The sequence below is a fragment of the Choristoneura fumiferana genome, chromosome 21 (assembly GCF_025370935.1).
Source record: "Choristoneura fumiferana chromosome 21, NRCan_CFum_1, whole genome shotgun sequence".
Taxonomy (NCBI): Eukaryota; Metazoa; Arthropoda; class Insecta; order Lepidoptera; family Tortricidae; genus Choristoneura; species Choristoneura fumiferana.
In genome coordinates this window covers 3,047,407-3,062,519 of record NC_133492.1, presented here as the reverse complement: position 1 = coordinate 3,062,519, position 15,113 = coordinate 3,047,407, and the positions used below count along the sequence as shown (strand labels likewise).

Genomic DNA, 15,113 nt, shown 5'->3' with positions numbered 1-15,113 from the left:
AGCAGCATTTTGACATTTACTTATTCATTCCATCACCATCATCATTCATTTTTATTAATTCCTTTCTTGCATTTAGTTCTTTCTGTAGCTGTGTGTGTAATAATTCACTTCAACTCTCGTGGCACTACTACCTTTCTAAAATGATTATTTTCTCGTCCTTTGAAATCTGACGGTCCTAGGATGTTGCCGCCTCTAGGCCGCGGCCTATACGATCTATTGACAAATCCAGGATTAAGTGTGCTAGATCACTAATGATCAGCCCGAAAAAAAATCCGCGTTCTTTTAAAATCACGTTTATTGTTATAAAAGTAGCGTTCTGTTCCCTATCTGGTTTACATGTTCCCCTGGATCCAGGTGAGGTAGCTGGTGACGCGCGTAAAGACAGATGGAATGCCGGACTGGCAGCCACCATCGGGACCAAAGGACACTACACCGATCTGTAAGAATATAGATGACAGTTGAAGCTAACGATGTATAAACAAGGTGTTAATTATCAAACTGAATTATAAAATATAGGCTGATTTCGGTGTCGTGTCCAAAATATTTTTTCTGACTCAGTAATTGATTGCGATGTTACCTAGATATATGTTTTAATTGAAACACTGATGTCTTATGGTTATTCATTTATTTTAAATAAAAAAATATTTGTTCCTTAAAATTATGGTCACCCTACCTTTTAATCTCCAACCTCTTAGACACAACCGTCTTGGCTAGAATACCTACTTAAGACATTATTGGCTAGGTACTTGCTAGAAACACATAAATCTCGAGTTAGCGTTAAGCTCAGTTTAGTAGTGTCAAAATGTACTGACAAGCTTAAATCAGGTTTAACAACTAAATCTAGATTTATTTTTCTCCTTAAGACGGCCTATCAGTAATAATGTCACATTACGTCAAAGTCAATAAGCGTGAAAACAAAGATAAGTTTTGGGAATCTCAGAAATATATTTTTATATAATTTTATAGTTGTTAACGAAAATAGACAATAAATTACGTTTTCGTTATTTTTGAAACTCTATGAGCTCATGACATTTTAAAATATTTTATTACCTACATCTTTTTATATTATTATCATTTTCCATGTAAGATGACTCCATACTGTTTACATTTACAATATACATTAAGAATACAGGGGGCTACTACGAAATTCAAAAATCGAAGTTCGTATCGTACCATCCCCCTCACTCTCGTATTGAATAAAATTAGCGCCAGCGGGACGGCAAGAGGCGAAGTTCGAATTTTACACTTCGTAGTTTAGGGCCAGGGATATATTTATACTTTCTAGCTAATACATAAACATAATAATAAATACAAGTAGGTATACTAAGGGGCTGTTTCACCATCCATTGATTAGTGTTAACTGGCGGTTAGGTGTGATGGCGTCTCTATTTGTTTTGTTCGAATAGACGGAGACGGCATCACATTTAACCGTCGGTTAACGCTAATCAATGGATGATGAAACAGCCCCTTAGATAGTCGTTTTAGCTTTAAGAATGAACTAGGGTTTAAAAAACGTTAGCATCTTGTGTAATGTTGGTAATATATGTTGGGTCTGTGTGACACAGACATAGGGTGAGGGCACCAGTCATGGACAGGAACCAATAATGGAATATAATATTTTCCGCTAACCCAATATTAAGAAACGTACGCTACTTTTTCTAAAACTAATAACACTTATGTGCAAATAACTGATGATCATAACTGGTAAAGTTCATGAATGGTGTACTATAAGGCATTGAATCCTTGCTGTCCATTACTGAATACTACTGTGCTTAACATGTCCATGATTGGTGCCGTCACCCTAGCTGCACGTATAGCTTGTAGTTCATAAAATTATAACTTACCAAAATCCTCTGATTATTCCATACAGCAGTAAGTGGACCACCCGAGTCTCCATCACAAGTCCCCACTCCCTGCGCACCGCTGGTACAAAGATGGCTGCCATGTATGGAGACATCGGCGTCATTGTAGCTCTGCTGGCAAACTGCGTTGGTGATCACTTGGAGAGTTACGTGGTGGAGAGATGTGGTGGGTGGGAAGCTGTTTTGAGCTGGAAAAGAATTCATTAGTTGTAATTAGAATAAAGGATGGAAGATTCTATTTAGCAAGGACAGCTAGACTTAAAACTTACGAGTAGCTCTATTAGAAATGGAGAAATACGTGGTGGAGAGATATGGTAGTTGGAAAGTTGATTTGCATCAAAGTCAAAGTCAAAGTCAAAATATATTTTATTCTATTTAGGCTATAACAAGCACTTATGAATGTCAAAAAAAAATCTACCACCGGTTCGGAAAAACCTCTGTTGAGAAGAATCCGGCAAGAAACTCAACGAGGTATATTTTTTTTAAACAGATTTACAATATTAATCCACTATCTTATTGTACACTATTTTCTGCAAATAAATGACTTATGACTTAATATTATTAAATGAAATCTATACATCACAAGCCCTCTTGTTCTGAGAGGAGGCCTGTGCCCAGCAGTGGGACGTATATAGGCTGGGATGATGATGATGATGATGATGATACATCACAAGTATTTAACACAACTTTATTTTTAACACAGTAGGTTCGCTATTTGAAGGGATCGCTAACCGGATCGGAATTGTCCATGATATAATCATTAACTTTATAATACGCCTTAGATATTAATGTCTTCTTGACAATAGATCTGAATTTTGTATCCGTTTCATTTGTAATATTTTTTAGAATTTTATTATAACCTCGATTCGGTCGTTTTTATTTTTATGACTTTTTATTTTTGTTTCTATTCATGTACATTTATATTTTTGCATGCCTGATATTGGTGAAGTGTGTGTAATATTATTTTTTTACATTGTGACCTGTAGTATTGTACCACATTTTAAGCAAAATAAAGATATTGATTGATTGATTGAACGCAGCAGCGGTGCCGTCGCGTCGACGCTGAGATCTAGACATGTACGGTCACTAATATTGGCGTCCATGCGGTGTCACCGCGGCGGCACGCTGGCGGCAAATAAACGCGATGATTATCGCAGCGTGCTCGCCGCGTGCACGCCGCGTTCCTGCTCCGCCGGGAAACTGTCGGCAAAACGCTAGTGTAAACAAGCTCTGGTTGCATTTTAAAGTGAAAGAGTAATCACAGACATGAAACCTTCACCAACCCTTCTTTTTTAACACATTCAGTGCCAAGAACCCGCTAGGGAAGTTCTCTATTCGTAGGCAGTTTTCGCTACAAAGCGGAAAAACGCTGCTACGCGCTACGAACGTAGCGCCGTAGCGCATGTGGCCGCGAATGTGTAAGCGGTTAAAATAAATGTTCAGGGCATAATAATTTATCTGCTTTAGCACTGTAATCTAGGATGTTAATCAAATGTTGGCTTTGGCTAAGTGGTGGTCTGGTTAATGTATTCCATTGAGATGTTAACGTTCGTTAGATTAAAGACGTTTCTTCGGGGGTAAAATTAACAATTATTCTTACTTGCTAATTATTCGCTCCAAGAAACGGAATACTTAGGATGCTATTTAGTGCCATTTTCTTACTTACTTTACATTTTTCAAGTACTTGAGTATGTGTAATGGGTTACGTTATACCTGAATAAAGATAATGTATTATACAGGGTGTCCCGTTGATAGTATAGTCAAGAAGAAACATGTTCTATCCAGAAAACCCATAACAGGTTTTGCTGAAATGATACGGTTTTCGAGATATTCACGATTTTTTATTTTATCCATTTTCTTATTTTTTTTATTAATTTTTTAATTGTTAAAAATTTTATTTCTATTTATTTTTATTCTAACACGAGAACCACATTTATTTACACAGCATTACAATAATTAGGTACAAACACACTATGAAACTGGAAACCTTACGGGAAGCCGTCGAAAATACGACCAAAAGCTGACTTAAAGTTACTTGTGAAATTAAATTAAATTTAATGTTTCAGTTACCGTCACTGGTTTTTCCAAAACCGGAAGCGACAGCCGTTAGTCCGGCAAAGTCTCTGTTGACGTCCGCCGTCGCCGGTAGCGGGATGGCCTGTATGCTATCTGAAAACCAACAAACGTTTGTGAACGCCCATTGTAATTATATTAGGTGTTAATTAAATAACTGAAAACAAGAAAGTACCTAGTTTGCTCAGAATCGAGAGTCGAATCGATTACACAATACGTACAATACAATACAAAGACTCTTTATTGTACACCAGAAATAGTAAGCGATACATAAAACAGATACACAGAGAAAAAAATACAAGCGATCGAATTAAGAGCGATCTCATCCAGGCAACCTTTTTTACAGAAAGAAGGAAGGACTAGTTTACAGCAGGTGGTGGTGGTTTACTGTGTTTTAAGTTAGGTTGTTTTTGTTGTTTTTGAATCCCATTTTTATTGTGCCCAGTCTAAAAGTTACGACTGCAACATGCGCCAATTAAATATGTTAGCGAGGTTGCATACTATTTGGATAATCTAATGCTGGCCGCTTTGCTGTCAGTTTGATATTCTTCTAAAAAATTCGAAGCGCAACATGCAAATTATGAGCGTAGAGTTAGTATTTTAAGTACTGACTTAGCAAAACACAAAAATATTTTTTGAAGTATTAAAGGTATTAGAAAATAAATGCAATCAACTAACTTAAAATGAAAATATATTTTTGGGGTGTCTGAGGTTTTCAGTTAATTAATTAGAATCTTGCAAGTTTGTTTGTTTAAAAAAATACTTTCTGGCAAGTTTCTTGCAGCGCATTCTTCTTGTCCATGATGATGTTTCCGAAAGCCCTGACAGTTAAAACAGTGACATGTAAAGGAGCCCTTTGTTCTAATTGCAGCAAAACCTTTTTGATTTTAATTTTGAGACATAATTTGCTAATTTAGTTCAGTTAAACTTACAGCCAACAGCGATTATAAAATGAATCCTGACATATTGCACGACTGTGAACGGTCTGAATGTTGACAAAGTGAACCATTGGAACAAAATAAATGCTGTACCGTACAGTCACCAGCACCAATATCTGACACAACAAGCGTGCATAAATATCTGATACGACTCTATTTCTAGGGCCGGAAGGACGTGTCAGATATTTTTGCACGCTCCGCTGTGGCAGATATTAATGCTGGTGACTGTACCTACTTACTTCGCACTCAACAAGGAAGCATCGCATTTTTGTCTATGAGCGTGATTCGTATTGTATCTTGATTACGTTGACTTATACATGAAACGTTTAGGTAACTAGCTAAATGTAAACAAAATTCAGCTGCCAGATTCGGTACATTCAAGGATTTCAAACATTTAACTTATACAAACAAGAATAGTGTATTCCAATAGAGAAATGTAAATGTTTAGATAGTTTTATGGGGGAATTTATAAATACTGATTTTTTAAATATTGATTTAAGACTCCAATTGACGTTGTTTTGTTTGAATTTTTTCACTTCTTCAAAGGGTAACAGACTTAAGTTTTTGATATTAATTACAGCTCACCTATTAATAAGCAAAATGGCTTTGTTTCTGTTTCGTGTCCTTACATAAATATATTTTACTCTCATTTCACTTCTGCACTCTAATGAGCATTCTATGCTCAGTGTTTGTACATGTTTGCGAGTGCTCAAAAGCTTATGCCCGGACTCTAGTTAAATATTGTGTTAGTTGTTAATTTATGAGCCCAAATAAACGTATAATTTATACGTGCTGTTTTCTGTTTATTTGTTGTTGGCAACGTTTCAATGGATTTTGTGCAAAGCAAAGGTAAACCGTATAAATTCAATATCTGTGTAAACTTAATTTGAGTAAGGGGCTGTTTCACCACCCATTGATTAATTTTAACTGACGGGTAAATCTGATGCCGTCTCCATCTATTCGGACAAAACAAACAGGGACGGCATCACATTTATCCATCAGTTAAAGTTAATCAATAGGTGGTGAAACTGCCTCTAAGTATTTTATCATTGTATATTATATACCTATTCATAATTTTAATGAGCGAATGGTGCAAATTTAAAATAAAAAATGAGTATTTTTCCATCATTTTGAATTAAAACTTAATCAACATAACATTAGATATTTATAAGTGTTCTAATTTAAGAAGGTTGGACTGTACTATGTCTGTTTATGTAATGTTAAATTGACGCAAAAAGAGGGATCTGGAATTTGTGTGTGTGTCTGTCTAAGTATCTGTCTGTGGCACCGTAGCTCTTAAACGGGTAGACCGATTTGAATGCGGTTATTTTTTATATAAAAATCAGGTTTTCTAGCGATGGTTCTTAGACATGTTTCATTAAAATCGGTGTAGCCGTTTTTGAGATATTGAAGTTTTCCAACTTTTTGTTGCTCAAAATAAGTTTTTCTTAATGATGATATTTTAATGATCAACAATTATATACGTAATTGTTGATCGAAGTGAATAACGCATGTAACAAAAGAACAAACATAAAACATCATACATAAATAACGACATCTTTGCGGAGTTGCGTACATACCGCTTTCGTACTTAGTGTAAGTTAAGTACCCTTAGTGTAAGTTTTCGGTTACAAAATACGTCTTGATCGCGTTCGCGTTAAAATCTGAATTTGTATGGAAACACGTAGGTACAGCGCCTCTAGCGGCACGTTTCCGATGTTCGTGTTTGCATACCTACAATATTAACGCGAACGAGATCGAGACGGATTTTATAACCGAAAACTTACGCTAAGGGTACTACAGTCTTGGGCAACTGAATATCGCCAGACATGAGTGGGACGAGGCGCAGCATCAAAAGTCGCCTGCGCAGCTGATCGGAGGATGTCGTGTCCGATTTTACAGAACTGGACCAAGGTTCACGTCCTGAAGAATGCGTGGTATTTGCGACGCTTTTATTAGCTTCACTTGTATATTTGTTTGTAACCGAAAACTAAAAACACGCTTTAATACCACATCGAACTAAAAAGTGAAAAATAATTCTTAATGTAGGCAGAAAATAATAATTAAATTATACTCGAAAAAATCATTTTCAAAGCATGTATACGTGGCTCGTAAGTGCATTTTACCGCACTTGTGGGATTTTTTTACAGTTTCTTTTAATTCTCCATTTTAAAAGCTAAAGCAACTTTTAAATGACTAAAATAAAAAAATATCGACTTATACGTAGAAAAATAAAGCGGTAAGCCGTGGTGGCCTAATGGTTTGACCTATCGCCTCTCAAGCAGAGGGTCGTGGGTTCGAACCCCGGCTCGCACCTCTGAGTTTTTCGAAATTCATGTGCGGAATTACATTTGAAATTTACCACGAGCTTTGCGGTGAAGGAAAACACAGTGAGGAAACCTGCACAAACCAGCGAAGCGATTCAATGATGCGTGCGAAGTTCCCAATCCGCCCCTGGGCCCGCGTGGGAACTATGGCCCAAGCCCTCTTGTTCTGAGAGGAGGCCTGTGCCCAGCAGTGGGACGTATATAGGCTGGGATGATGATGATGACGTAGAAAAATGTATAAAGTATACAAAACTAAGTAATGAATTTGCAAAATTGATTGTAATTATTATAAACTGTAATTTAATTACCTCAGATTTTAATGATTTCCACCTTTTATTTATTGGAAAAAATCGTAGTGGTTGAACGCGTTGAACCTTTGCCTGATAACTTTAGTTAACCTAATGAAAAACAAAACTTACGTATGCGCATTACGGACGCACCATTTTTGTAAAACTTTGCGTTGTTTTGTTTTTATTTTTCTAATTTTGTGTTATTTGTTTGCCTATTTTCTCACAAATGTATTGAAAAACGTCGTGTGATACACAGTAAGTTGGCAAGGTTCTACAAACTCGTGACGATGAAAACCCTCGCCTTGCGGCTCGGTTTTATCACTCGTCAACTCATTTGTAAAGCCTTACTTACCATCCTCGTATCACAAATAACTAGGTATTATTGAGTCGCGTTGCTCCGAAGACGAAGGGCTACGGATTAGCCCGAAACATGTCGAGCTAAACTCGATTTAAGACGCGAGTTATCCGGGTCAATGTAATATTTTTCGTTCATTATTATTTTCTGCCTATATAATAATATTTTTGACTGCCTATATTAAACCTATGTTTTTTAATTATTTTTTTTAAAAAAATTTTTTGTATTGTATTGTTTTTATGGTAAGTTTCTACCATATTTCGCAGGTGGTAGGACCCTTGTGCAAGGTCCGCCCGGATCGCTACCACCATCTTGCTCGCTAATCCTGCCGTGAAGCAGCAGTGCTTCCACTGTTGTGTTTCGGCGTGGAGAGTAAGACAGCCGGTGAAATTACTGGCACTTGAGGTATCCCATCTTAGGCCTCTAGGTTGGTAACGCATCTGCAATACCCCTGGTGTTGCAGATGTTTATGGGCGGTGGTGATCTCTTACCATCAGGAGACCCACTTGCTCGTTTGCCATCTAGTCGAATAAAAAAAAAATATATATATTAGTCGTAAAGTTGAGGTTAATGGTTACTTACAGAACTCTCAGCAAAACCTTTTTCGATGTGCAAATGACTATTTCGTCCTTAATAATAAATTCCAAGAGGCTGGCGGGACTATTCAGTTTATTATTTTGACCACGTTTTAAATTATGAAACAAGTACACTTCGCATCAAACTACGTGTTCAAGAGTCTGAACACGGCTTAAAGCTCTATATTGTTTATTTTCCTTACTCTGTGAATCATTCATTCGTTCTCGCTCTCTTACTTTTTCTCTCAACCATCAAGCACACGACGCTCTGTGAGAAATTGTGAATTAATTAATAAAACCCAGTTTTCAAGACAAAAACTTTTAATTTATGTTCCCGTGAACACTACGAGTAAGATGTAACTTTGAGATTAAATTCTAGATCGTGTTTGTTGTACGTAATAGTTAATCCATTGAAATAAGTGTAAACTTATTTACAGTCAAAAGCTTCACGGCTTGGGTATGTGAAACCCACTTTTCCGTAACGAGTAAGTACTTTCTGTAAAGGTGCACTTTTTTAGATGGATCACTTTTTCGAAAGGCGAACTATCTTAAAAAGTCCAAATGTGCTATTTGTATTGTTGTTGTTAGGTAAAATCTTGCAATTTCATTTTGATCCACTTTCGGTACGGAAACCTAAAAAGTACAGTTAGTAAAGAAGCTTTTATTTTTTTAAACAGAAACTTATTTTAATATTATACTACACACCTCCATTTCTCAATTTATATAGAACTAGTATTAACTTATTTGAGACGTCGTGAAACGTGGTGAAAAGTTCGAATAGACATCGAAAGTTTCATCACTATACCCAAAAGCTGCCTTAAGTTTTTCTACACATTTTCTGATGAACACTAAAAACAATACCGAATAGCCCACAAAAATTCACACCCAAGTATAAATAAATCATAACGGAATGATGGTATGTCAGCCCGAGCTCAGAATACCGACCGCTTGCCCTGTGACCGAAACAACGTTAAGGTCAAATGTCAGCAATGTCGGAAGAAAAATATTTTGACCTATTGCCTTCATAAATTTGAGATATATTTTTGAACTCCTACGCACGGGAAATGCCAGAGCTTCAACTGCCTGGCAATTCGGCTTGTTTATGCTAAATTTTAATATTTTTTATCATTGTCATCATCATCATCATATCAGCGGTAGGACGTCTACTGTTGGACATTGGCCTCCCCCGTAAACCTCCAGTTGCTTCGTTTGGAAGCGGCCTGTATCCACCGTGAACCCGGGGCTTTAACCAAGTCATCCGTCCATCTCGTTGGTGGACGTCATGCGCTGCGCTTGCTTATCCGCAAATCAGAAATGAATACGTGATCGAATCAGAAATGAGGAGATAGGTAAAGAACGAGGGTCACCGACATAGCCAAGCGAATTAGCTCGTTGAAGTGGCAATGGGCAGGCCATATAGCATGGAGAATAGATGCCTGTTGGGGCCGAAATGTTTTCAAATGGATGTTTATATATATTCTATTATTTATTTTATTTTATTTATTTGGGGCATCAACAGCAATACAGTACATTATAATAGGACTTAGGTGCTAAACAGAAAGCCAATAACAGATGTCCATAGAAATACAGTTAGCGAATCATACTTACTTAACACTAACACCGCCACAACAAATATTGTTAGTGTGTGAGTCCACAAGAGTGAGTTAGTATGATCGTGTGTGTGTGTGTGTGTGTGTGTGTGTGTGTGTAACTCGGCAAATGTCTACTTTTATCCATGTGTTTTGTTAGAGCAAAATAAAACTTACTGTCATAGTTCACCTTCGTAATCTTCACCATGGCGATATCAAACATGACATTTGGTGGCTCCCAAGATCCATGGACCACAACATCCGAGGTATCAATCCTGGTCCCTCCGGAGAACAGTGTCAGAGAACCCAGGACTACTTGGAAGGTACGTGCCTGGGCTCGCCCGTCCCACCAGCAGTGGGCAGCTGAGAGGACCCTAGTATTGGATATGAGGGAACCGCCGCATACTGAAGTCCACCCTGATGTTAAAGTTACGACGACACCTGCCTGAAAATTATAAGCTTTATCCATACTACCCTCTTAACCCAATACAATAAGTACAATGACTCTTAATTGTGCACCGTAAATAGTAAGCGATACAGAAACAGGTACACAGAGAGAAAAATTACAAGGTAAGAAACAGGCGGCCTGCAGAATCTCTTAAGTACGCTACGCATTGTGTTATGTACCTATAAATAACTCAAGTGTTTTTTTTTGAGATACCACATTTTTACCTTAAAAAAAGCAGTATAATATTGCCTACATACAAGGGAGCTTACCACCTTTCGATACCGTCCCAACATTTACATAATAAAAGTATTGTACAACCTAATTGAATTAGATAATTCTTGAACGAAACTAATAATTAATCTAGGTACACAGGAAGGATTTTACAACTTGAAATAGAAGTAACTAATAAGTGAACTACAACTAGAAAATAATTACAAAAGGTTCCTTGGACCCAAATATGATGGCAACATTTCCTTGCTGTTTAGCAATGCGTTAATAATGCTGAAGCTGCCAGCCTTTAGTCCCCTGTAACGTCCATCAGTACTTTTGAAAATTCTTTAAAAATAATTTGGGTATTGGTGCAACCTAATTAATATCGTAATAGCATGGGATAATTAAGACAAATCAACCAAGTCTCAATTATTATTCGTGCAAAACTGAATAACAGAGATACTATAATTTGCCTCGAACACAATTTTCGGCCATTTGGAAAATTATAAAAATAAATAAATATCACGGGACAATTCACACCAATTGACCTAGTCCCAAAGTAAGCTTAGCAAAGCTTGTGTTATGTGTACTAAGCAACGGATAAATATAATTATATAGAAAGATACATACTTAAATACATATTAAACACCCAAGACCCGAGAGCAAACATTCGTATTTTTCATACAAATATCTGCCCCGACACGGGAATCGAACCCGGGACCTCAAGCTTCGTAGTCAGGTTCTCTAACCACTAGGCCATCTGGTCGTCCAAATAAATAAATAAAAAAATTATAAAATAAATAAATTATAAAATTACTCCTCCGTCCCTGCGAAACAAATAATTTCCAGACTTGTTGATAAATGCTTACTTGCGGCACTTGTGGGAATATTGAACTTTCTATGTAAGTATATATATTTGTTAACCCACGCAAAATATGTTTTAGGCATTTTGTATTCCGAGTCACACATTTCTAACCTTAACCGGTTAACGTAAGGTTCAAGTTCTCTGGACCAAATCGAAATATTGAGAGAGAAATTTTGCAGAATAGAAAGTTTAGCAACTCAGTCGGAAGTTTGTTGGCAAGTTGAGTTCAGAGTGCATTCAGAACTTCGCGCTGTAGGTAAAAAAGTTAGAGAGAACTTTTCTATGCAGTTAGGGTTTAAACTTGTATGTACGGAAATATGGCAAATTTTAAATTTATAATGCAAAAGTAAAATGGGTGACCGCGGATCGTCAAGCGCAGCGTAGGACGTCTACCAACGAGATAGACGGTTGACCTGGTTAAAGCCGGCCGAACCGAAGCAACTGGAGGTTCATAGGGGATGCCTATTATTGCCTTTGTCCAACAATGGACGTCCTACGACTGATATGATGATGATGATGATGTTAAATGTAAAATTAAGGTATTAAACGTTTTATAAGCTTAGTAGTTTTATAGATAGCAAAGCAAGGGAATGATCAATTTACATGTTTTGCAATGTATTAAATCAGGCTTTGAGCCGAGTTAAGACTTGCAAGAAATATCGTGGAAGTTGCATTACATTGCGGCGCTCGATTGACCACTACAAACTCGTTGGCTTTATGGGCTCGCAATGTAATGGATCGTATAATCGTATATGATCGTGTAATGGAAAATCGTGCAAGGATTTTCCTTACAAGTCTAAACTCGGCTTTATTTGCGGAGGTCTATATCAATGAACTAAAAGAATTTCTTTGCGTGAGCTTAGCGACCTTGTGAAAGCTAAGTTTATGCAAATTATGGAGTCTAACATCTGGTAGCGTGGTGTACGGTTGAGTTGCTCTGAAGATGAGCTCTGGTTGAGTTCAAAACGCGTCAGTGTAGTGTGGTGGTGGTGATAGATGGGTTTGTATGATTTGTGTGTGTTCTTACAGTGTGGAGGTGGAGGAACTGCATGAACACGCATATTTTGCATAAACTTAGCTATCATAAGGTCGCGGGTGAGCATAGAAATTCTTTTAGTTCATTACATATTTGTTCTAAGATAACCTTTATAATTTTTTATTTTAAACTAAGATAATTATTTGTAAATGTTTATCATTTGATACGATACACAGAATTGAACTAAAACTCTTTTTTTATTTAGAATTTTTATACAAATTACGTTTTTTTTTGAGTCACAGACCCAATTTAAACTCAATCGGTTCGTTAGATTCGGAGCAATTAGGCTGATACAAATAAAAAATGTACTGATAGACCGACACACGAGTGATCCGTCAGTGAAAGGGTTCGGTTTTTGTTTTGAGCTACGGAACCTTAAAAATTAATTTAGTACAACTGCCACCAATACCAATGGCTGATTTTTCCGTAATATTGTATATTACCTAATTTAAATAAGATTATTCCAATTAGGTACACAATTTCGCAACATCACACAATGTCACAACATTACACGATTTCACAATACACAAATACGGACAAAAATGTAACGAATGATCTAAACAAATTTCAAACAATGTTCTGTTCGGACACAAGAATAAGATAAGTACTTGAAAGTAAATAAATAAAAAATGTTGTGACATGGATCCCACGGATAATAGAGGCTTATATTGCATTTTATTGCACAATTTTATGATACGAAATAAAAAGAAGTAGTAAGTACTTGTAATATTATGCATTTTTTTTTCCAATCTGACCTAAAATTTAATCATCGAGGTAGTTTCTATGAATAAATTAAGATGTCGGTCGAAGTGAACGAAAATCAAGGAAAATACCGGTGTAGACGAACTTTAAACTGGAGCTTACCAATGTACAGTCACCAACTACACAAAGTGTGCATAAATATTTAATACGACTCTGTTTCCAGGCCAGGTAGGACAAGTCACATATTTTTGCACGCTCTATTGTGGCAGATGCAGGTGACTGTACAAAAATTAATAAAAAAATACACCACATACACGGATCATTGAATGTCAAAACCTCACCTGATAAGGATACGCAAATTGCGTCGCCTGCGCACCGCCCACGATTCTCCCTAACACTCCTATGTTATTTTCCGATTGCAACAAGATTTCAGCTTTGGGTATACCCACTCTAGCATGGTAGTCGTATACAGACAACACTTCTGACACACACACAAACAAAACGAAGGAACAAATGAATAACCTCATGGTGAATATCCGAAAAGAAATGAAAATCTGGCGTTATACTGTTTATTATAAACGCGTATGAAATTTAATGTGATAATGTAACAAGTGCATTTTTGCTGTTTGATTTTTAACTCAAATAAAGCTGGTGTTTGGTTCATTACTGCAATATTGTTAACTGATTTGTAACGTTGTTTATATTACACTTTAGTTATCATTTTGTAGATTGATTATGTGCTGATTGTTCGATTTATCATTGATTTGATGATATCAGATCAATTATTATGTATGTTTGTTAATGATGTCCAAGTTGTACATATTTCGATTTTTCTTGGAAAGATTGTTTTAATGATTTTTAGGTGTCTTATTGTGTTTTCCCAGGATTATCTAGTTTATGTGGAACGGATTAAGAAGTTTTTGGAAATGTAATCGTTCAACCATTTTCCTTATGTTAACTGTATGTAAAATTATGATATTTTATAGCTTTTGCCCGCAACTCTGCCTGCAAAACATTAATTTATCGCTATCCTGCGGGAACTATGCAATTTCCGGGATAAAAATTATTCCATGTCCTTCCCAGGGTCCCAAATCTTCATATCAAATGTAAATCGGTTCAGAGGTTTAATCATGAAAAGGTAACATTATAGACAGACATGCTTCCGCACTGATAATATTATAATAGTAAAAATTAGACATAGTCCACTTTCTCAAAGTATATTAGTCTAATAATATAAGTGTTTGTCTCATTTTCTCATACAATTTATGAGACAAAACACTAATAGGTACATATGCTTTGAGAAACAGTGCCCAGGTGTTATTATTTAGGTACAAGTAGGTCGAAGAAATTGAGGGTAGATATTATTTATTTACAGGCCGATTCCGTTTACCCGTGATCTTATTATAGCGTTGATAGATGCGTCGAAATACCGGGAGCTGAATAAAAGTATTCGTTGTCTCATCAACATCTCGATCTATAAAATGTGTAACAAAATAACCCGTTAAAATATGATAAATTCTTTAAGGGAAAAATATTAACAACCCTACTAGTAATCCAACCGTAATACAACCGTAGTTACTTAGTATATTTTGAACATGAAATATAAAAATAATTATGTCTCGAGTATTACAGAGTTGCACTAAGGGCCAGTATAGACGGACAGCATTTGAACTGCAACCAAGCTGCAAAATGGCCATTCGAGTGCAGTTTTCCTGCAGTTGGTGTAACAGTTTCCGTGCAGTCCTGTGAACCGTACACCGACTGCAAGCTGGCTGCACGGTCGTAATGTAGTTGAAGAAACTACAATACGAGTGCAATAGAACATTGGGGCATTGCAGTAGCA

The 15,113-nt window shown here is 36.5% G+C and overlaps 1 protein-coding gene across 1 annotated transcript; it reads right to left on the bottom strand.

Annotated features, from left to right (window-relative positions):
• Nucleotides 1-298: 298 nt before the first annotated feature.
• LOC141439682 (collagenase-like) lies at nt 299-13,915 on the bottom strand. The gene is made up of 5 exons (XM_074104029.1): nt 13,612-13,915; nt 10,187-10,454; nt 3,933-4,031; nt 1,845-2,050; nt 299-437 (listed from the first exon to the last, which is right to left on the bottom strand). The coding sequence occupies exons 1-5, from the start codon at nt 13,795-13,797 to the stop codon at nt 333-335; spliced, it is 864 nt and encodes a 287-aa protein (XP_073960130.1). The 5' UTR covers nt 13,798-13,915; the 3' UTR covers nt 299-332.
• Nucleotides 13,916-15,113: the final 1,198 nt, after the last annotated feature.